This window comes from Chiloscyllium plagiosum, chromosome 1 (genome assembly GCF_004010195.1).
Source record: "Chiloscyllium plagiosum isolate BGI_BamShark_2017 chromosome 1, ASM401019v2, whole genome shotgun sequence".
Classification (NCBI taxonomy): Eukaryota; Metazoa; Chordata; class Chondrichthyes; order Orectolobiformes; family Hemiscylliidae; genus Chiloscyllium; species Chiloscyllium plagiosum.
Window position 1 is genome coordinate 4858613 of NC_057710.1, and position 24066 is coordinate 4882678.

General features: G+C 45.3%; 1 protein-coding gene across 1 annotated transcript in view; it reads left to right on the top strand.

Moving 5' to 3' along the window:
• The window catches only part of LOC122554658 (dysferlin-like), a 283205-nt gene that overhangs the window by 51334 nt on the left and 207805 nt on the right, over window positions 1-24066 (top strand). Inside the window, exon 8 of the mRNA XM_043700348.1 lies at window positions 2646-2734. Coding sequence (XP_043556283.1) covers window positions 2646-2734 — 89 coding nt within the window. The remainder of the gene's footprint in view (window positions 1-2645; window positions 2735-24066) is intronic.

Here is a 24066-nt window from a genome sequence, read left to right on the forward strand (position 1 = left end):
CCCAAAGTTACCACATTCACTGTCCCTCCACATTATCCCTTTCACTGCCTCTCACAGGATTACCCCATTCACTGCCCTTTGCACAATTACCCCAGTCACTACCCCTCCCAGAATGATCCCATTAACTGCCCCTCCCAGGATTACCCTATGCAACACCCCTTCACAATTGCCCTTTCACTGACCCCCCTCCCCCAAATATCCTATTCACCGTCTCCTTCCACAATTACTCCCTTTTCTGTTCCCTCACCCAATTACCCCTTACATTGCCCCTTTCCCCAATTACCCCTTCAATGCTCCCTAAGGTGGAACTTGAACACAAGCTTCTGGCTCAGAAGCAGGGACATTACTATTGCAACACAAAAACCCTGAAATGTCCACAGGGGAGTGTCCTAGGCCCAACCATCTTCAGTTGCTTCATCAATGACCTTTCCCCCATCATAAGGTCAGACATGGGGATGTTGGCCGATGATTGCACAGTGTTCAGCAGCATTCGTGACACCTCAGGTACTGAAGCAGTCTGTGTCCAAATGCAACAAGATCTGAACAATATCCAGGCTTGGGCTGACAAGTGGCAAATAAGATTTTCACCACACAAATGCCAGGCTATCACCATCACAAACAAGAGAGAATCTAGTCATTAGCTCTTGACATTCAACAGCATGAGTGTCTCATTATCAACTTCCTTAGGCAGGGAGTGTTAGTATTGACCAGAACCTGTACTGGACTGAAGTACATAAGGCAAGTTGGAAAAGACTTAGACAAGGAATGAGAAGGACTAAAAGGGGTCATGACAAGTTGTTAGCAAATTGGATTAAGGAAAATCCCAAGGCTTTATACATATAAACCACATACACCAAAGAGAAGGAATTTGTGGAGGATGATCTCAAGGAAACTGGTTTCTAAAGCAAGTTGCTATTAAAAAGAAAGAGGTGTTGTGCATCTTAAAAATATATTAAGGTAGATAAGTCCACAGGTCCTGATGGGATCTATCCCAGAATATTGAGGGTAACAAAAGGACAATTTGCTGGAGCATTGAAAGATATCTTTGTGTCATGTTTGACCACAGTGAGATCCCAAAGGAGGGGAGAATAGTTAATGTTGTCCCACTGTTTAAGAAGGGTGGCAGAGATAATCCTGGAAATTACAGGCCTGGGAGTCTCACATCAGTGGTAGGGAAATTCTTGGAAAAGGTTCCCAGGGAGAAGGTCTATACGCATTTAGAATGGACTGATTTGTAATAGACAGTATGGTTTTATGCAGGGGAGGTCGTGCCTCACTTACTTGAGTGAGTTTTTTGAGGAGGTGACAAAGATGTTGATGAGGGAAAAACAGTTTGTTATTCTCCACATGGAAATAAGTAAGTCCGTTGACAAGGTCCCTCATGGCAGGCTGGTACAAAAGGTGAAGTCACATGGTATCAGGGAGAGCTGGCAAGATGGATACATAACTGCCTTAGTCATAGGGGACAGAAGGTAGCAATGGAAGGATGCTCTTTGAAATGGAGAGCTGTGATTAGTGATGTTCCCCAGGGATCAGTGCTGGGAGCTCTGCTGTTCATGATCTACATAAATAATTTGGAAGAGCATGCAGCTGGTCTAATTAGTAAGTTGGTGAACGATACAAAGATTGGTGGAGCTGTGGATAGTGAAGAAGATTTCAAAGGATGCAACAGGATAGAGATCAGTTGTAGGCATGGGCAGAAAAATGGCAGATGGAGTTTAATCCAGACAAATGCAAGGTGATGCATTTTGGAAGGTCAAGCACAGGAGGAAATTATACAGTGGCAGAATCGATACAGAGAGGAATCTGGGTGTGCAGGCCCACAGATCACTGAAGGTGGCAGCGTGGGTAGATAAGGGAGTTAAAAAGGCTTATGGCACACTTGCCTTCATTGGAAGGGCCATTGAGTACAAGGATAGACAGCTTATGCTGCAACTTGATAGAACTTTAGTTAGGCCACACATGGAATATTGCGTACAGTTCTGGTTACCACACTGAAGGATGTGGATGCTTTGGAGAGGGTACAGAAAAGGTTTTCCAGGATGTGGCCTGATATGGGGGCTTTTAGCTATGAAGAAAGTTTGGATAGACTGGGTTTGTATTCAGCGGAAAGTAGGAGGTTGAGGGGTGACCTGAAAGAAGGTTATAAGATTGAGAATGGCATGGATAGAGTGGAAAGGATGAGGCTTTTTCCCAGGGTGGAGGGGTCAGTTACTAGGGGACACAGGTTCCAGATGCGAGGGGGGAACGTTTAAAAGAGATGTGCGAGGCAAGTTTTTCACACAAAGTGTGGTGAGTGTCTGGGACACACTGCCAGAGGAGGTGGTGGAAGCAGAATTCAGGAAACACCTGGACCAAAACATGAACAGGAAGGGAATAGGGGGATCCTGTAAGGGAAGATAGTTTTAATGTGGGAGGGCAAAATGTGTCAGTGCAGGAGGGCCGAAGGGCCTGTTCCTGTGCTGTATCGTTCTTTGTTCTTTGCAGTTGCCACTTAAATACAATGGCACCAAGAGGAGGTCAGAGGTCAGAGACTAGGCATACTTGAGTTAGTAACTCTCCTCTTGTCTTATCCATTGCTATTCTAGTGCATACCGACATAATGCAACCTCCGATGATACTTTAACCCTGGTTCCCTTCTGAAGAATCTTCTAAGGTCAATCGATATTTCGATGTTCAGGACTGTCTGAATGTACTGGTCTTCCTACGTGCCTTCAGTTTGGAGAAGGAGACAGTGAGTACTCCAGAGTCAAGAGTGTGGTGCTGGAAAAGCGCAGCAGGTCAGGCAGCCTCCGATGTTTTGGGCATAAGCCCTTCATCAGGATACAAAATGAATGACAACCAGTATGTGCCATTCAGACGTTTTACTGGTTTTAACTTCTGTTCATATGTGATTCAGTCTGCGATTTATATAGCTTTAGCAGAACTTTGTCCCCTTTACATTCTAGCTCTCGATGACAAAAGTTCACATTCCAGTCACCATTTTTGTACCTGACCATGATAGTTAGTCATAGGAAGATGAGAACCCTTTAATTTCAATAGGCCTCCACTGTCTGCAGTTTACATGATATAGCATCAATCCTTCTGTTAGGGTACACACACACATGTGAAATCTGACTATCACATTTTAACCCACCACAATCGTTCTTTGTAATTCTAGGATCTATTCTACACTCTTCCTAGACAGTCCGTCAGGATAGACAATGATTTGCTACCAAGGTCTAACAGGTTCTGAGATAGTGGATGACTCCAGCATTTAGTTCACAAGCTAATTATGAAAACTGCTAAATTGTGAAAACTGGGTGGCATGAACAAGTTGGGCCGAAGGGCCTGTTTCCATGCTGTAAACATCTATAACCCTGAGTTTTCACACATGCAAGGATTGAAGGTTGGAAGTTCACTTCACTGTGTTTTCCCCATCCATTCATGGGATAGGGGTTTCAATATTTAATTGCCCATCCCTAATTGCTCAGAGGGCAATTACGAGTTAACCACATTGCTCTGGGTCTGGAGTCATGTGTAGTGCAGACCAGTTAAGGAAGGCAGTTTCCTTCCCTGAAGGACTGAATGAGATTTCCAACAATCCACAGTGGATTCCTGGTCATCATTAGATATCTAGTGAATTCAAATTCAAATGGTGGGACTCAAACCCAGGTCTCAGAATGTTAGCTGGGTCTCTGTATTAACAATCCGGCCATAATATCTCTAGGCCATTGACTCCCCTGTATATTCCTGATAATCTCACACAATAGTGGTTAACTCGTAATTGCCCTCCTGCAACATGTATGAGGTGAGGGATGCCATCGACGTCCCTGCCGATTACACTTGCAGGAAGTGCACCCATCTCCAGCTCTAGGCCATTGACTCCCCTGTATATTCCTGATAATCTCACACAATAGATTCCCGAAAGATCCCTGCCCATTTTGGACGGTCACAGCCAAAGTCTCCCATGAGTCAATGAGGCTGTTTGAAATCTTCAAAGCTGGTTTGAAGAGTTTCTGGTGTCCCTCGGTGAGCAGCCAGCCATGAGTAAGGACTGAGTAGGGTAGTTGTTTCAGCAGTTTGCTGTCTGGAATACAGACAATGTTCATTGTCTACTTTCTATATCTCCAAAATTGGGGAACTTGTGACACAGTGGTAGTGCCCCTACCTCTGAAAAGGAGGTCTAGGTTCAAGTCCCACTGCTCCCAAAGCGTATATTAACATCTCTGAGCAGGTGGATGAGGAAAATATCTGTCACTGATATTTGTGTCACAATAAACTTTAATACATGATCCCCCTTAGCATTGTGTAAGTCATTCAGAAAGGTGATGAATTTCTGAAGTCCAGCGTTAGAGACCATGCACAGCGTTCTCCCAAACGTTGGGAGCATAAATCAGAGTCGAAGAGTGTGGTGCTGGAAAAGCACAGCTGGTCAGGCAGCATCCGAGGAGCAGGAAAATCAACATTTTGGGCATAAGCCTTTCATCAGGAATGAGGCTCACTTTCTCCTAGAACACAGAACAATACAGCACAGGAACAGGCCATTCGGCCCTCCATGTCCATGCTGACCATGGTGCCATTCTAAACTAATCCCATCTCCCTGCACGTGATCCATATCCCTCTATTCCCTGCCTGTTCACGTATCTGTCTAAAAATGTTTCTTAAACATTGCCAGTGTATTTGCTTCTGCCACCCCCCGCCCCCCCAGCAATGTGATCCAGGCATCCGTGTAAAAACCTTTCCTCACACATTTCCTTAAAAATTTTCCCTCTCTCACTTTCAACCTACAATCTCTAGTATTTAACATTTCTACCTTGTGAAAGAATCCATTCACCCTATCCAGGCCTCTCAAAATTGTACACATTCCTATCAGGTGGCCCTTCAGCCTCTGACGCTCTCACATTGTCTAATCTCTGCTTGTTGCTAATACACTCCAATCCGGGCAACATCCTGGTGAATCTCTTTCGCACCCTCTCCAAATCCTCCACATCCTTCCGACACAGTGGTGACCAGAACTGTACACAATACTCTAAATGTGGCCTCACTAAAATTTTAGACAATTGCAACATGACATGCCAATATTTATATTTAATGCTCCAACCAATGAAGGCAACCATACCTGCATTGCCTTCTTTACTACTTATCCACTAGTGTTGACACTTTCTGGGAGTAATGCACCCCAAGATATCTCTGTATATCAATACTCGTAAGGGTCCTACCATTTACTGTACACTATCCTTTTGCATTTGACCTCCCACAATGCATCACCTCACACTTGTCTGGATTAAACCCCATCTGCCATTTCTCTGCCCAACTTTCCAACAGATTTGCATCCTTTGATAACCTTCCTCTCTATTTACAACTTCACCAGTTTTTTGGGGGGGTTATCTGCAAACTTGCTGATCAGACCACCAAAAACTTCATCCAAATATTAAGAAACAACACAGGATTTATTGATGGTGCCTACTCTCTTTCTTTCATGACATAACCGATCTCCTAATCATGTCGATATTTTACCTTCAATACCAAAAGTTTGAATTTTGAGCAAATCAGCTACCAGGAGACGGAGCTAGTAGAGAAGATAGGTGACCACCTCAGATGATGATCTTATTCTAATGTCACTGAGTTGGAACTGACCATCAGAGAGCTTGAAGCATCCATTGACTTTCAACTGCAGCATTATCAGGACAGGCACAAGAATGAAAATATTCAATCACAAGAATTAATATGACTGAAAGAAGGGATATTGATTGGGCAGCACTTATAGAACAGTCTTGAGTGTGCTATTAGCTACATTAACAACGTAAACAGTTCGGTCCATTGTAACCTACTTACTGCAAACAAAAATGATTACAGTTTGTAGTTTGGGTTTCTTTCCCCATGGCAAATCTTTTGGCTAATTCGGGTTGACTTCGAACCAATCAGTAACCTTTTTTCCTATTGTATTAACTGTTGTGACCATTTGAAAATTGGCATTCTTGCATTCTGTCCTGATGAGTGCCAAGTGAAACAGTTCATCAGCAGGGCTCGGTGTTCAGCCCTGTTGAGGTTGGGGACCACCATGTGAAGACCACACCAAGTAGGTGACCGTCCCAATGCCCCAAGAGACCAGACCATATCATCTCACCATCTTCCCGGCGAAGTTCACTTCCACAAAAGGATCAACGAGGTTTTTCTTGCTGCTGTCGAACCCAAAGAACTGCTTCACGCTATCGAGGACAGCATCGTCCACTATCCAGAGAAAGAAAACCAGTCACTCGACAATCTTATAACAACCTTTTCCATTCATCAATTGCCGTAAACATACCCCATCCACAATGCCACTATCCAGTCAGAGCACAGTTTAGATAGGGACTAAAGTTCCCTCTGCACTGTCCACATCAAACACTCACAGGACAGGGACAGCACAGGGTTAGATACAGAGTAAAGCTCCCTCTACACTGTCCCCATCAAACACTTCCAGGACAGGAACAGTACCAGGTTAGATACAGAGTAAAGCTCCCACTACAACGTCCCAGTACAGAGACCGTACAGGGTAAATATGAGTTATCTTTTGCTCAATGTATTTTCAAATTCCTGGCGTATGGTCCCAATGCCTCAGTGAACACATACTCTGTGGTAGATCCTCTGCCCGGTAAATCTTCAACATGAAATAGGCTCCTCTCAGAGACACTCCACTGGGTCGCAGCAAGTTCCCCTCAATGTCTTCTTTATCTTCAGCACTATCTTTCTTCTCCATCTGCAAGAGAAAGAATATCGCAACTTTCATAAAGTGGGCGTCACTGTAAAATGTCACCTGCCACTGCAACACATAGTCTGGAATCATCTCTCACCTTCACCTGTCTATACCATTGTCTCTGTATCCCTCTATATCATCTCTCACCTTCACCTGACTATACCACTGTCTCTGTATCCCTCTATATCATCTCTCACCTTCACCTGTCTATACCACTGTCTCTGTATCCCTCTATATCATCTCTCACCTTCACCTGTCTATACCACTGTCTCTGTATCCCTCTATATCATCTCTCACCTTCACCTGACTATACCACTGTCTCTGTATCCCTCTATATCATCTCTCACCTTTACCTTGTCTGTGACACTTCATATTTAATCATCCATAAAGCATCACCTTTATCTATCTTTAACACTTTATCTGTATCCTTCAATGCAATTGAGCCTGTATCATGTCTACAACAGTGTGCCTGTAAAATCTCACCTATACCTATTTATACTGTTCAACAGACCAATCCCTGTATGTTGAAACAAAACACAGAGAGTGCTGGAGAAATGCAGCAGGTCTGGCAGTGTCTGCAGAGTCAATATTTTGAGTCTGGTTACGCCTCTTTTGAAGAGTAATGAAGAAGAGTCATACCAGACTTGAAATCTAAACTCTGCCACCACGGATCCTGCCAGACTTGCTGGGTTTGTTCTATACGTTGACCTGTGCAGCTAAACCCTTTCAGAGATTGACAAATGTTTTATTGTAAATCTGCAATTTAACAAGGACACCAGTTTCCCCTGAGGGTCCTTTTCCTGTTCAGAAGACAACCCTATACTGGGGAAGAGCACAATCTTTGATTTGTCATCTGGAGCTTGAACCTGGGTTGCCTGGCCCAGAGCTAGGGGGTGTTATCACAGTGTCACTATAGTCTTTCAAGCCTCAGTGAATCATTGCCCTATGTCCATTGGCTGGAAGGATCCAAGTGGTTGACTGACCAGCCTCTCCTGACTAGGCTCATCAATTAGTGCTCAGAGTGAAATTCACAGTGCTTGGCAGGCAGTTGTCTTCTTCAGATGGAAGATGGACAAAATGAGGAGGAAGATCCAAGAATGAATTCCCTAACTCTTTGACATGAGATCAGGATGCTGCCTTCACAATGTTATGGATGCTGACACACTCTGTGCCACAGCCTGTTCTGGTATCAGTGGACAGGGTCGAACACACCTTTTGACCTTCATAGAATCCCTACAGCGTGGAAACAGGCCATTCCGCCCAATAAGTCCGCACCAACCCTCTGAAGAGTAACCAACCCAGACCCATTACTAATGCACCTAACCTACACATCCCTGAACACTACAGGCAATTTTAGCCTGGCCAATTCACCTGACCTGCACGGCAATTTTAGCCTGGCCAATTCACCTGACCTGCACGCCTTTGGATTGTGGGAGGAAACCCACGCAGACACGGGGAGAATGTGCAAACTCCACACAGTCACCTGAGGCTGGAATTGAACCCGGTCACCGGCACTGTGAAATAGCAGTGCTAACCACTAAGCCACCATGCCACCCATCATGATATTACTAACACAAGGATCATATCCAAATTGCTGTTTCTTATCTAATCTAAGAAGGTGTCTGCAAACTCTTTATAACTGGTCAAGTAGGAGAAAGTGAGAACTGCAGATGCTGGAGATTAGTGTGGTGCTGGAAAAACACAGCAGGTCAGGCAGCATCCGAGGAGCAGGAGAGTCGACATTTTGGGCAAACGCCCTTCATCAGGAATGAGGCTGGGAGCCTCAGGGGTGGAGAGATAAATGGGAGGGGGGGGGAAGGTAGCTGCCTACATTGTGAACCTCTAAAATATAACGGCTCAGGCAACTGGCCTGAAGCGCTCTTGCAGAGATGTCCTGGAGCCAAAATGATTGACACCCAATAATAACAACCTCCTTCCGACGTTAATAAAACCAAGAACTGTGGATGCTGGAAATCTGAAACTAAAACACAAGGTGCTGGAGAAACTCAGCAAGTCTAGCAGCATCTGTGGGAAAGAAAACAGAGATAATGTTTTGGGTCCAGTGACCCTTCATCAATGCCCTGTGTGCCAGGTATGACTCCAACCAGCAAAGAGTTTTCCCCCTGTTTCCCACTGACACCGGGTTTTTGCTGGGACCCCTTGATGCCACACTCAGTCTGTGTTGGGAAAAAAAAATACCCTGCCACTGCGTGAAACTTCTCGTTTTACATTCAAATTAACCACACTTACAAATCCCCACAAGAAGCAAAATACTGCAGATGTTGGAAATAAGAGCACTTTTATTTGTGGGGGCTATATTCTGATTTTTAGCGGCTCCACTTATTAATTCAGTTATTTGCTGATGTAATTATCCAGCAGCGGTGCTGTCTGTATTTGTGATGACAAATGATGGACTCACAGGGAAACAGAATTAGAAGAGTTTAATAATAGTTTCAATAATTGTTAAATTTAAAGTCACAGCACGTAAAAAATGCTTCTTAGAATCCCTACAGTGAGCAGGTACGCCAGTCAGCTGACTGAGTCCACAATGAAGGAAAAAATTATTTTCTTAGACATCATAGTATTTACGTTCACACACAACCACTGCCATAAGTTAGCACCAAAACCTTTTTTTTCAAAGTAACCGATACACACACATCTGCACAGAGAATGCCTTCACTCTAAACGCACCTTCCACACAGAGATAGAGATGTACAGCACGGAAACAGACCCTTCGGTCCAACTCGTGCAGATTTCCTAACCTAGTCTAGTCCCATTAGCCAACACATGGCCCATATCCCACTAAACCCTTCCTATTCATATACCCATCCAGACGCCTTTTAAATGTTGTAATTGTACCAACCTCCACCACTTCCTCTGGCAGTTCATTCCATACACGCACCACCCTCTACGTGAAGAAGCTATCCATTATCTTTAAATCTTTCCCTTCTCAGTGCCCTCCAGTTCTGGACTCCCCCACCCCAGGGAAAACATCTTGTCTATTTACCCTATCATATATTCACAAAGCTGGATTATTTCAACCAGACAGCTCCTACTCTTTTTGACTGTACCTCGAATCCCAATCTCAGATTTAAATTTAACAGCTTTTCCCATGTTTATTGCAGTAGCATTTCCCCAAAAGTTCCTTAGCATACGCAGCCTTAAGTAAGAGATTCCACATTCATCTGCTCATTTCATTACCATCATGATTTCAAGATTCCCTGACTCCCAGCTAAGTCAATGTTCCTGTTATTGACAGGTTGGACACTGCTCCCTTTACCCTGCAGCCTCTCTCTCCCAATCCTTCTGCAGCTTTTCCTCTCTCTCATACCTCCCATGCATCCTCACACTCGGTCCCATCTCTTGCAATCTCTCTCTTCCAGGCCCTGGCAACATCTCACTTGTACCTGATATTACTTGTGCCCAAGCAGTAATACAACGCTCACAGCACCTCTCACGGACAATGTTCTGGTGTTGGATTTCTGCAAACTCTAGGCCATAACTTGATCCATCAAGATCTGAATTAACCAAGACCTTGGTTTCCACACCAGGGGCATTTACAAGATGGGGTAAATGTGAGGAAATGGTCAACAGTTCACATGATTGAACTCACGGGAGCTTCATCACCAGGTCCCAGCACGATGAGATTGACCTTCAGGTAACCTTTGGCCCCAGCAGCCAGGTCATCAGGGTCAGAGAGGAGGAGCCACTTCCTGAGAAAGGCATGTTCTGTAAAATGAAACAAGTTCAGTTGAAACTGGGAGACAATCTATTTCATTTTAATCCTCCCCAACCAGGTTTGGAGTCAAGTCATTTGCCATATCTTTGCTCAATCCACCAACTCTTGTCTTCTGTCACAATCTCCCTCACAGTTCACAAAGCTTTTTATTCACTCACTCATGGGATGTGGGTGTCACTGGCTGGGCCCAGCATTTATCGCCTGTCCCAAGTTGCCCCTTGAGAAGTTGGGGGTGAGCTGCCATCTTGAACCGCTGTCGTCCATGTGCTGTGGGTTGACCCACAATGCCCTTAGGGGCCTTGTGACCCACAACAGTGAAGGAACGGGGCGATATATTTCCAAGTCAGGATGGTGAGTGGCTTGAAGGGGAACCTGCAGGGGGTGGTGTTTCCATGTACCTGCTGCCCTTGTCCTTCTGGATGGAAATGGTCATGGGTTTGGAAGGTGAAACAGAGCCTTCACTGACAGGTTTTGCATCAAATGTGATTTTTGAAAGTTCTGTCCTGTACATCTAAGTCTAGGCCATTAATCTAGATGAAAGTTATAAAGTTATACAGCACAGAAACAGGCCCTTCAGCCCACCATGTGTCTGCTAACCAACAATACCAAACTACACCAAAAAGGTCCTTGTACCAATCTCCAGAAACCCCACTGTAAAGCTTGCTCTGATTTTTAAAGAAATGCTTTTCCCCACAATTTCCTGTTTCCTGACATTCAGCCAAACTTATATCCAAGCCTCACTGGATGTTTCATTGTCCGTCTATCTCTGTCTGTCTCTCTCTCACTCTCTCCGTCTTTCTGTTTTTCTGTTTCTCCTTCTCTTTCTGCTTTTCTCTTTCTTTCCCTGTTTGCCTCTCTCTCTCTTTCTCCCTGTCTTTCTCTGTATGTATGTCTGTCTCTATCTTTCTGGAGAAAGTGAGGTCTGCAGATGCTGGAGATCAGAGCTGGAAATGTGTTGCTGGAAAAGCGCAGCAGGTCAGGCAGCATCCAGGGAACAGGAGAATCGACGTTTTGGGCATAAGCCTGAAGAAGGGCTTATGCCCGAAACGTCGATTCTCCTGTTCCCTTTCTCTTTCTTTCTCTGCCTCCCTCTCCCTCTCTCTTTACTTGTCCCTCCCTCTCTCATTTTTCTGACTCGCTCTCTCTCTCCCCTGTCTTTCTCTGTATTTCTCTCTATCTCTCTCTATCTATCTCTCTCTCTTTCTCTCTGCCTCTCTATCTGTCAATTTGTCTCTCTTTCCATCTTTCTGTCTCTCTCTTCCTGCCTGCCTTTCTCTGTTTATCTCTCTCTCTCTCTCTCCCTTTCTGTGCACACTCCCCAACTCCCAGAGTGCTGATGGAACTGATGTATCTGTGCCCTGCAGCACTCCCCCAGTCTGAGCTGGTTCCCAGTGAGAAGCTGGGAGAATTTCCAGCTGACTGGGGGCTCATTCCAGGGGCCTCGAGAGTGAGAGAGAGTCAGTCAACGTGGAAAACAAGACTGAACCACTTCACAGGAGGCACATCAAACTAAATGGAAACCAAGAGAATTTACTTACTTGGCTCTGAATAAACCGCCCCAATGTCCAGCTGCAAAGGGAATAAAACACACAGATTAATGTTTAGCAACTGCTGTTTCCAAATTCTGACAGGAATTTCTGCTGTTGGTTTACCTTGAACTCTCCGATCACAGAGTCCATGCGCAGTGAATGTGAGTTGTAGGCCTGTTAAAAAAAAATTAAGAAAGTCAATCTCTCACAGGAACAACAACTACCACAAAAAGAAGCTTACTATATTGAGTACTTGGCATCCATGGGCCAAGGGCTGAAAAATCAGATTAGAATAATCAGGTGCTTATTTTGGACCAGCACAGACTTGACGGGCCAAAGGGACTTTGTCTCTGACTATGACTGTGGCTAAACAGTTATGGGCATTTTTCTGCCATCAGGGAGAGAGCTCACAGTACCAGGCCGGAAGGCTGGACAGTGGATGCTGTCATGAATATTCAGGCAGACTGCTAAGGGTGTCACTCAATTACCAGTCCTCTGTTTCCACGCTGCTATCTCGAGCAGATTTCAAACCCATCTTGAACCCAGTATAGACAGTCTGATCACTGATGGCCAACAGTGTGGTGCTGGAAAAGCACAGCAGGTCATGGAGCATCTGAAAAGCAGGGAAATCAATGTTTCAGGCAAAAGCCCTTCATCAGGAATTTTGCCCAAAACGTCGATTCTCCTGCTCCTCGGATTCTGCCTGACCTGCTGTGCTTTTCCAGCGCCACACTCTTGACTCTAATCTCCAGCATCTGCAGTCCTCACTTTCTCCTACCTGATCACTGAGGAAATTCAGTGATACAGCAGGTAATGAAGGAGAACACCTACATGTAGGGGTGAGGCCATATTGGATTTGGTACTGGGTAATGAACCTGGCCGGGTGTTAGATTTGGAGGTAGGTGAGCACTTTGATGATAGTGACCACAATTCGGTTACATTTACTTTAGCAATGGAAAGAGATAGATTGTACCACAGGGCAAGAGTTATAACTTGGAGAAAGACAATTATATTGCAATTGGGCAAGATTTAGGATTATTAAAATGGGGAAGGAAACTGCAGGGGATGGGCACAATTGAAATGTGGAGCTTATTCAAGAAACAGCTACTGTGAGTCCTTGTTAAGTATATGCCTGTCAGGCAGAGAGGAAATGGTCCAGTGAGGAGCTGAGGTTTACTAAAGAAGTTGTATCTCTTGTCAAGAGCAAGAAGAAGGTTTATGTTAAGATGAGACATGAGGGCTCAATTAGAGCACTTGAGAGTTCCAAGTTAGCCAGGAAAGTCATAAAGACAGACTTAAGAAGGGCCAGGAGGGGACATCAGAATTCATTGGCAGATAGGATCAAGGAAAACTCTAAAGCTTTCTATAGGTATGTCAGGAATAAAAGAATGATGAGAGTAAGATTAGGGTCAGTCAAGGATAAGGTGGGAAGTTGTGCGTGGAGTCTGAGGAGATAGGAGAGGTGTTAAATGAATATTTTTGTCGGTGTTCACACTGGAAAAAGACAATGTTGTCGAGGAGAATACTGAGATACAGGCTACTAGACTAGATAGGATTGAGGTTCCCAAGGAGGAGGTGTTAGCAATTCTGGAAAGTGTGAAAATAGATAAATCCCCAGGGCAGGATGGGTTTATCCAAAGATTCTCTGGGAAGCCAGGGAGGAGATTGCAGACCTTTTGGCTTTGATCTTTATGTTGTCACTGTCTATAAGAATAGTGTCAGAAGACTGGGGAATAGCAAATGTTGTCCTCTTGTTCAAGAAGGGGAGTAGAGACAACCCTGGCAGACCTGTGAGCCTTACTTCGGTTGTGGGTAAAGTGTTGGAAAAGGTTTTAAAAGATAGGATTTATAATAATCTAGAAAGGAATAAGTTGATTAGGGATAGTCAATATGGTTTTGTGAAGTTTAGGTCATGCCTCACAAACCTAATTGAGTTCTTTGAGAATGTGACCAAACAGATGGATGGGAGTAAAGCCGTTGATGTGGTGTACATGGATTTCAGTAAGGCGTTTACATAGAACATAGAAAAATACAGCGCAGTACAAGCCCTTTGGCCCTCGATGTTGCACTGATCCAAGCCCACCTAACCTACACTAGCCCACTATCCTCCATATGCCTATCTAATGCCCATTTAAATGCCCATAAAGAGGGAGAGTCTACCACTGATACTGGCAGGGCATTCCATGAACTCACGACTCGCTGAGTAAAGAATCTACCCCTAACATCTGTCCTATACCTACCATCCCTTAATTTAAAGCTATGCTCCCTTGTAATAGCTGACTCCATACGTGGAAAAAGGTTCTCATAGTCAACCCTATCTAAACCCCTAATCATCTTGTTTGATAAGGTGCCCCATGGTAGGCTATTGCACAAAATATAGAGACATGGGATTGGGGGTAATTTAGCAGTTTGGATCAGAAATTGGCTAGCTGAAAGAAGATAGAGGGTGGCAGAAGATGGGAAATGTTTATTCTGGAGTTCAGTTACTAGTGGTATACCACAAGGATCTGTTTTGGGCCCACTACTGTTTGTCATTTTTATAAATGACCTAGATGAAGGCATAGAAGGATGGGTTAGTAAATTTGTGGATGACACTAAGGTCAGTGGAGTTGTGGATAGTGCTGAAGGATGTTGTGGGTTACAGAGGGACATAGATAAACTGCAGAGCTGGGCTGAGAGGTGGCAAATGGAGTTTAATGCGGAAAAGTGTGAGGTGATTCACTTTGGAAGGAGCAACAAGAATAAAGAGTACTGGGCTAATGGTAAGATTCTTGGTAGTGTAGATGAGCAGAGAGATCTCAGTGTCCATGTACATAGATCCCTGAAAATTGCCACCCAGGTTGATAGGGTTGTTAAGAAGGCATATGGTATGTTAGCTTTTATTGGGAGAGGGATTGAGTTTTGGAGCCACTGCCATAGCTGTACAAAATGCTAGTCTTTAGATTTAATTCCTTACAGAATGGAAACAGGCCCTTCGGCCCAACAAGTCCATATCAACCCTCTGAAGAGTAACCTACCCAGACCCATTTCCCTCTGACTAATGCACCTAACACTATGGGTAATTTAGCATGGCCAATTCTCCCTAATCTGCACATCTTTGGAGTGTGGGAGGAAACCAGAGCCAAGAGGAAACCCACGCAGAATTGGGGAAAATATGCAAACTCCCCATTTGCCGGAGGCTGGAAGTGAACCTGGGACCCTGGCACTATGAGGCAGCAGTGCTAACCACTGAGCCACTGTGAACCCGGTACCACATGCACCCAATGCGGCCACATGAGGAGCATTGATATATAGGAAGATGTGGAAGCTTTGGAAAGGGTTCAGAGGTGATTTACTCAGATGTTGCCTGGTACGGAGGCTAGCACAAGGGGACACAGCTTTAAATTGAGGGGTGATAGATATATGACAGATGTCAGAGGTAGGTTCTTTACTCAGAGAGTAGTAGGGGCATGGAACACACTGCCTGCAACAGTAGTAGACTTGCCAACTTTAAGGGCATTTAAATGGTCATTGGATAGACGTATGGATGAGAATGGACTATTGTAAGTCAGATTGGTTCCACAGGTCGGTGTAACATCGAGGGCCAAAGGGACTGTACTAAGCTGTAACGTTCTATGTTCTATGTTCTAAAACAGGAAGTCTCAAAGGGACACAGAGTTTACTTCAGTTATTGGCATAGGTTGGCATTAGACTGATTTTCTTTCGCTCATACAGAAGATGAGGTGCCAGTGTTGGACTGGGATGCTCAACACCAGAAGTCACACAACACCAGCTTATAGTTATTTGAAATTACAAGCTTTCCAAGTTCTGCTCCTTCGTCAGGTCACCTGTTGGATGATAACCTGGTGTTGCGTGACTTCCGACATTGGCTGAGGGCATCACTATCCAGGGTGGCATTTATTGTCCATTCCTAAGTACCTAGAGGGCAGCAAACCAGATCACTGTGGATCTGGAGTCACATGTAGGTCAGACCAGGAAAGGACAGCTGATTTCCTTCCCTAAGTCAGATGAGTTCTTCCTGACAATGGATTCATGGTTATCATTAGACTCTGAATTCCAGATTCTCATTAAATTTAAACTCAACCACTTGCTGTGGCTGGGTTCAAACGCAGGTCGCTGAACGTTTCCCGGGGCGTCTTAATTAACATTGCAATGAGAACAGCACTGGGCCAACACCTCCCCAGGTCAAGATACAGCCAGCATAACACAGAAGGCCACTCACATCTCTCACATTTTTGATTAAGTCGACCAAGACCCCCAGCTTGGTCATGTACTTGTCTCTGCCCAGAACAGGTCCTACCAATGAATAAATATAGCTTCTAGGAAGAGGAGATAAGCCCCACTGGTAACAGAGAATTGATTGCATGTGTAATTGGCATCGCACTTGGGATTTCTCAACAAGTGCTGTCCGGAGGCTGGACATTTTCGGAGTTTGCGACATGGGATCTTGGGTACAGTCAGCGCCAGAATCGTTTCAACAGTGATCAGCAGGTGAGAGGTTCCCCAAAAGGGCCATTGGTTTTCGAAGATACTGTATCGAATGATTCCTAGATATAATTCAATACAACCTATAACAATGGAAAATGATGAGATCAAAGTTTAAATTTATCTGATTGAGAACACGGGGCAAAGGAGATAAAATACACTTGAGATCAGAACCAAAACTGGTGGACAAGGACACAAGGTGACAAATGGACTGGTCTTTCTCTTAAGCTCCCCATCAACCACTCCCAGGACAGAGACAGCACGGGCTGAGATACAGAGACAAGCTCCCTCTACACTGTCCCCATCAAACACTCCCAGGATAGAGACAGCACGGGCTGAGATACAGAGACAAGCTCCCTCTACACTGTCCCCATCAAACACTCCCAGGACAGAGACAGCACGGGCTGAGATACAGAGTAAAGCTCCCTCTACACTGTCCCCATCAAACACTCCCTGGACAGGGACAGCACAGGGTTAGATACAGAGTAAAGCTCCCTCTACACTATCCACATCAAACACTCCCAGGACAGAGACAGCACGGGCTGAGATACAGAGAAAAGCCCTCTCTAAACTGTCCCCATCAAACACTCCCAGAACAGGGACAGCGCAGGGTTAGATACAGTGTAAAGCTCTCTCTACACTGTCCCCATCAAACACTCCCAGGACAGGGACAGCACAGGGTTAGATAGAGAGTAAAGCTCTCTCTACGTTGTCCCCATGAAACACTCCCAGGACAGGGACAGCACGTGATTAGATACAGAGTAAAGCTCCCTCTTATTGTCCCCATCAAACACTCCCAGGACAGAGACAGCACAGGGTGAGATACAGAGAAAAGCTCCCTCTACACTGTCCACATCAAACACTCCCAGGACAGGGACAGCATGGGGTTAGATACAGAGTAAAGCTCCCTCTACACTTCCCTCATCAAACACTCCCACGGCAGGGACAGCACAGGGTGAGATACAGAGAAAAGCTCCCTCTACACTGTCCCCATCAAACACTCCCAGTACAGGGACAGCATGAGGTTAGATACAGAGTAAAGCTCCCTCTACACTGTCCCCATCAAACATTCCCAGAGCAGTGTGGATGCGTAGATAGAGTCCAAGCTATGACACTAGCACTCACCATGATGAATATCGGCTCATCAAAGAGATCAGCAGGTGTCTCGTAGAAGTTGAAGAAAAATGTCTGTATAACGAGAGAGAAGACGGTCATGTTTTAGTCACATGATTATCCAGGCACATCCAGGGAGGCAAACATGTCCATGTCGCATCACCTCACATTTGGCATCTGCAAACCCTGCTGTGAACTCTGAGCAGAAAAATGTGTTGCTGGAAAAGCGCAGCAGGTCAGGGAGCATCCTTCCTGAAGAAGGACTTATGCCCGAAACGTCGATTCTCCTGCTCCTTGGATGCTGCCTGACCTGCTGAGCTTTTCCAGCAACACGTATTTCAGCTCTGATCTCCAGCATCTGCAGTCCTCACTTTCTCCCTGTGAACTCTGAGCAGCCTGGTCTGTGGCTAGCTCTCACCTCCCCTTCTCGAGTGATATCGAATTGTGCTGTGGCAGAACATTGCCTCTACCATTTGTGCATTAGCATTTTCATTTCAACTGAATCGGTGAAGCTGTGGAATTCAACACCTGGTTAGTAATTGTCAAAATTCAGCCTTAGATTGGAGGACAAAGAGTGAATGGTTATTGGAAGAGGATGTTTAAATATAATTAAGGTTATTTATTGTGTCATGGGTAAACTCCTACAAAGATTGACGGTTAGAATGGATTATTGTTGTGCTGCGGCTCTCATATAAACCACAACTGAAAGTAAATAAATTAATTAATTACATTTTCTCATTACTTCCCATAACCTCTTAACGATCTAAAGTATTCCACACACAATGGAGTCCTTTTGAAATGTGGTTGCTCTCTGAATGTCTTCAGTTATTCATCCTCCATTGAGCAAGGCAGCGTGACCAACAATTTCCTCCTGTCCAGCTCCCAGAATGCTTGTCACAGGGTGTTTATTGTCTGCCCTCAATTGCCCTGGAATTGGGAGCACAGCATTTCAGAGGGCAGTTGTGGGTGAGACTAAGGAACCCACACACCCTCAAGTCAACCATCTGGGCCCTGGGGTTCCTCGTTATTACAATGATACCACCATTGAATAAGCGCAAGGTGAGATCTGTGCCCTACCTCATCGAAGACTGGATTATTGCCTTTGCGAATGCGTGTTGTCTTGGTTTGACCAGCGACTGTAACTTTAACAACCGGTCTGATATTGATACCTGGGAGTTGACGTGCTTCAACCACACACACTCTGACCTGCAAACAGAAAGAAATCTGGTAAATGCCCATTTCCTTTCACCTATATGTTGTCCTTTTCGCATGAGTGAAGGGTTCCTTCGTTCTGTGTTCCTTCTGCTGTCCCACAACTGCAGAGGCTATAGGAGGACTTAGAAAGGCTGGGAGAGAGGTCAAATAAGTGGCAGATGGAATACAGTGTGGGAAAGGTGTGAGGTTATGCACTTTGTTAGGAAGAATAGAGGTGTAAACTATTTTCTAAATGGGGAAGGGCTTCGGAAATCTAAAGCACAAAGGGACTTGGGAATCGCAGCACACAATTCTCTTGAGGTTAACATGCTGGTTCAGTTGGCAGTTAGGAAAGCAAACATAATGTTAACATTCATTTCAAGAGGGTTAGAATACATCAGCAGAGATGTACAGCTGAGGCTGTATAAGGTTCTGGTCGGACCACACCTGGAACATTTTGAGCAGTTTTGGATCCTCTATCTTCGGAAGGATGTGCTGGTGTTGGAGTGGGTCCAGAGGGAGGTTTACAGAATTATCCCGGGGATGAAGGGCTTGTCATATGGGGAGCGATTGAGGACTCTGGGTCTGTACTCGATGGAGTTTAGAAGGATGAGAGGGGATCTGATTGGAGCTTACAGAATACTGAAAGGCCTGGACAGAGTGGATGTGGAGAAGATGTTTCCATCAGTAGGAGAGACTAGGACCCAAGGGCACAGCCTCAGAGCGAGGGGACAAACCTTTAGAACTGAGATGAGGAGGGATTTCTTCAGCCGGAGGGTGGGGAATCTGTGGAACTCATTGCCACAGAGGGCTGGGGAGGTCAAGTCATTGAAGGTGCTTGCAACAGAGATGGATAGTCTCTTGATGAGTAAGGGGGTCAAGGGTTACAGGGAGAAGGCAGGTAAATGAGGTTGAGAAACAGAATAGCCCTGGAGACAGCATAGTAGCTCAGTGGTGAGCACTGCTGCCTCACAGCACCAGGGACCCAGGTTCAATTCCAGACTCGGGCGACTGTCTGTGTGGATTTTGTACATTCTCCCCGTGTCTGCATGGGTTTCCTCCCACAGTCCAAAGCTGTGCAGGTTAGAGTGGATTAGCCATGGGAAAGATGGAGGGGGAGTCTGGCTGGGACGTTCTTTGGTAAGATGGTGCAGACATGTTGGACTGGAATGCCTGTTTCCACACTGCAGGGAACTCTGGTACAATCCAGAGTGAAACATGAACCACCATTTGGTGTCCATTATTGGACTATCTATGGCTACAGAAATACCAAGACAGGCAAAATAAATGATCGACTCAATTTCTAATTGCTGAATTGAAAAGGCAGAGCAGGAACAGACAAAATTCCCATCAGGTTTAATATTGGTGGTGGGAAGACAGCTAAGATACAGACACTCAGCACTAAAGGAGGCCGTCGCTCTTGTGAAAGGGCTACGGGGACTCACTGATTTACAAACATCCGACTTACCAACACGATCCCACCAGGGGTGTAACTCCCGCTAATTTTAAAGATCTGATGTCCAAATGTTTCTCCACATTTACAGTCTCTGGTATTGTGCCTGCGTTGTGTTCCAACTTGTGTACAAATCCAACAGGCTCAAGACCCACTCACAACAAGGGGATTAGTTGTATTTAATTAACGACACTCCATCTCCCCTCTCCCACCCACTGCTCCTTCATAGAAGGATTGCAATATATCTTTCAGGGGCAGGGTGCCGCTTAAGCATTTGGGCACTGATTGATGAGGCAGTTTGGTGCCTCAAAGGTTACTTGGATTTGCCAAAGGAAAATACATTCCAAGGTGCCTCTTAGGGCGGCTTCCAAATAAAATGATTTAAATGGGGGAGAGATTGCTGAACCCTGAGGCACAGAGGGATACATGAGTCCATAAGACCATAAGACATAGGAGCGGAAGTAAGGCCATTCGGCCCATCGAGTCCACTCCGCCATTCAATCATGGCTGATGGGCATTTCAACTCCACTTACCCGCATTCTCCCCGTAGCCCTTAATTCCTTGTGACATCAAGAATGTATCAATTTCTGCCTTGAAGACATTTAGTGTCCCAGCCTCCACTGCACTCTGTGGCAATGAATTCCACAGGCCCACCACTCTCTGGCTGAAGAAATGTCTCCGCATTTCTGTTCTGAATTTACCCCCTGTAATTCTAAGGCTGGGTCCACGGGTCCTAGTCTCCTCGCCTAACAGAAACAATTTCCTAGCGTCCACCCTCTCCAAGTCATGTATTATCTTGTATTAGATCTCCCCTTAATCTTCTAAACTCCAATGAGTCCTGGGGCATAAGCCATGAAAGGCTAGTACACAAGTGATTAGGAAAGCACACAGTGTGTTGTTACTTATTGCCAGGGGAACAGAGCACTTTGGCACAATTATACAGGGCTCTGGTGAGACCACATCTGCAGTGCACAGTTCAGTTCGGGCATTCTTACTTGACAGGAAATTTTGCAAACAGCTCAGATATGGTTCATTTGACTCATTCTGGGATCCATGTTACAAAAGGGTCATTACCTCATGAAGAAAGGTTGGACAGGGCGAGTCTGTGTGCATTGAGGCTGGAAGGTGATCTCAGCAAAACATATGAGATCCTGAGGCGACTTAACATGGTTCACTCTAGGGGAGTTGGGATGTCACGTTGGGGCTGCACAGGATGTTGATGAGGCCACTGTTGGAAAACTGCATACAATTCTGGTTGCCCTGCTACAGGGTGGATATTATCAAACTGGAAAAGGTGCAGAAAAGATTTACAGGGATGTTACCAAGACTGAAGGGCTTGAGTCATAAGGAGAGGCTGAATAGGCTGGAAGTTCTTCTGTGCAGCAACCTTCAGGGTACAATGGACCCTCACTCCCAGATCCCTCTGCCCATCAACCTTTCCCAAGGCTCTTCCATTCATTGTATAATTCGCTCTAGAATTAGACTTGCCTAAATGCATCACCTCACATTTGTCTGGATTGAACTACATTTGCCACTTTTCCGCCCAACTCTTCAGTCTATATATATCCTCCTGTATTCTCTGACAGTCCCTTATGCTTTCTGCTACTCCACCAATCTTTGTGTTATCTGCAAACTTGCTGATCATACCAACAGTGCCCTCTTCCAGATCATTTATGTTTATCACAAACAACAGTGGCCCCAGCACTGATCTCTGTCAAACACCACTGGTCACCTTTCTCCATTTCGAGAAACTCCCTTCAACTGGTTTCCTGGCGCTCAACCAGTTCTTTATCCACCTAGCTAGAACACCCTGCACACCATGTGACTTCACTTTCTCTATTAGTTTACCATGGGGAACCTTATCAAACGCCTTACTAAAGTCCATGTATATGACATCAACAGCCCTTCCTTCATCTATCAACTTGGTCACTTCCTCGAAGAACTATGGCCAACCCACTTAGCCTGCACATCCCTAGACACTATGGGTAATTCCCATGACCAATCCAACCTAACCTGAATATCTTTAGACTGTGGGAGGGAACCGGAGCAAACCCATGCCGACATGGGGAGAACGTGCAAACTCACACAGACAGTCACCTGAGACTGGAATCTGTGAGGCAACAGTGTTAACCACTGAGCCACTGTGCTGCCCCAATATCATAAGAATATAAAATAAGGTCTTTAATTGATCAACTTAGTGGGATTTGATGCTTAATTAGATTACTTACAGTGTGGAAACAGGCCCTTCGGCCCAACAAGTCCACACCGACTCTTTGAAGAGCAACCCAGCCAGACCCATTCCCCTACATTTACCCCTTCACCTAACACTACAGGCAATTCACCTAACCTGCACATTTTTGGACTGTGGGAGGAAACTGGAGCACACCTACGCAGAGAATGTGCAAACTCTCCACAGACAATTGCCCGAGGCGGGAATTGAACCCAGGTCTCTGGCACTGTGAGGCAGCAGTACTAACCACTGTGCCACAAATGTGGTCATTCATTCATTTTGGTTTCTTCCTCCAACACTGACAGGATAAACGTTACTGTTGTGGATGAGAGTGTGGGTATGGGACTCGTTATCCATCCTATTACGCCATCACCCACCACCAATTCCATCCCTGTCCAATTAAGAAAGAGTCTTTGGCCCCAGTCTCCAAATTACACCTGGAACATGCCTGGAAGTCCTGTGGCTTGTTCGGTAGCAGAACCTTGGCTGGGCGCTTTCTTTTCCTGATGCCATGGATCACGGTGGTTGGTGGCTTCTTTGGCATTGCTGGAGGCTCTGTCCCTGGTACGCCGGGTATGGACTCCCCTTCATCGCCTGTGGCCAAAAGATCTTCGGTGTCCTCCTCTCCCTCACCAGCAGTGTCTGCAGGGGGACAACGAAAGAAGGTGAGTGCTCAAAGGTTGAAAGGTGGGGCAAGGAGACTTTCATTCTTTAATGGGTTGGGAGCTTATCACTACTGACAAGACCAGATGAAGCAACTTGGCATAATAATTTTTATTTTTATTTATTAATCGTTCTCAGGATGAGGGTGTCACTGGCTAACCCAATTATTGCCCGGTTGTGCAGAGGGACCTGGGTGCCCTTGTGCATGAATCACAAAAAGTTGGTTTGCACATGCAGCAGGTAAGGTAAATGGAATATTATCCTTCATTGCTAAAGGGATGGAGTTTAAAAACAGGGAGGTTATACTGCAGCTGTACAGGGTGCTGGTGAGGCCACACCTGGAGTACTGTGTACACATTTGGTCTCCTTACTTGAGAAAGGATGTACTGGAACTGGAAAGGGTGCAGAGGAGGTTCACTAGGTTGATTCTGGAGTTAAGAAGTTGGGCTTATGAAGAAAGATTGAGTAGACTGGGACTATACTCATTGGAATTTAGAAGAATGAGGGGGATTCTTGTAGAAACATAAAATTATGACGGGAATAGATAAGATAGAAGTAGGGAAGTTATTTTCACTGGTGGATGAACCTAGAACCACGGGACATTGCCTCAAAACAAGGGTGATCAGATTTTGGAACTTTTTCACCCAAAGATTCCCTGCCCAATGAAGCAGTTGGAGCTGCCTCATTGAATGGTTTTAAGATAAAGATAGATAAATCTTTGAACAGTAAAGGGATGAAGGGTTGTGGTGAGTGGGTGGGTAAGTGGAGCTGAGTCCACGACAAAGATTAGCCATGATCTTATTGAATGGTGGAACAGGCTCAAGGGGCTAGAGGGCCTACTCCTGCTCCTTGGGTTCAGAGGGCATTGAAGAGAGGGCATTACTCCTGCCCCATCCAGTGGTGAATGGTGGTGGACAAGTAAACAACTCACTGAAGGAGAAG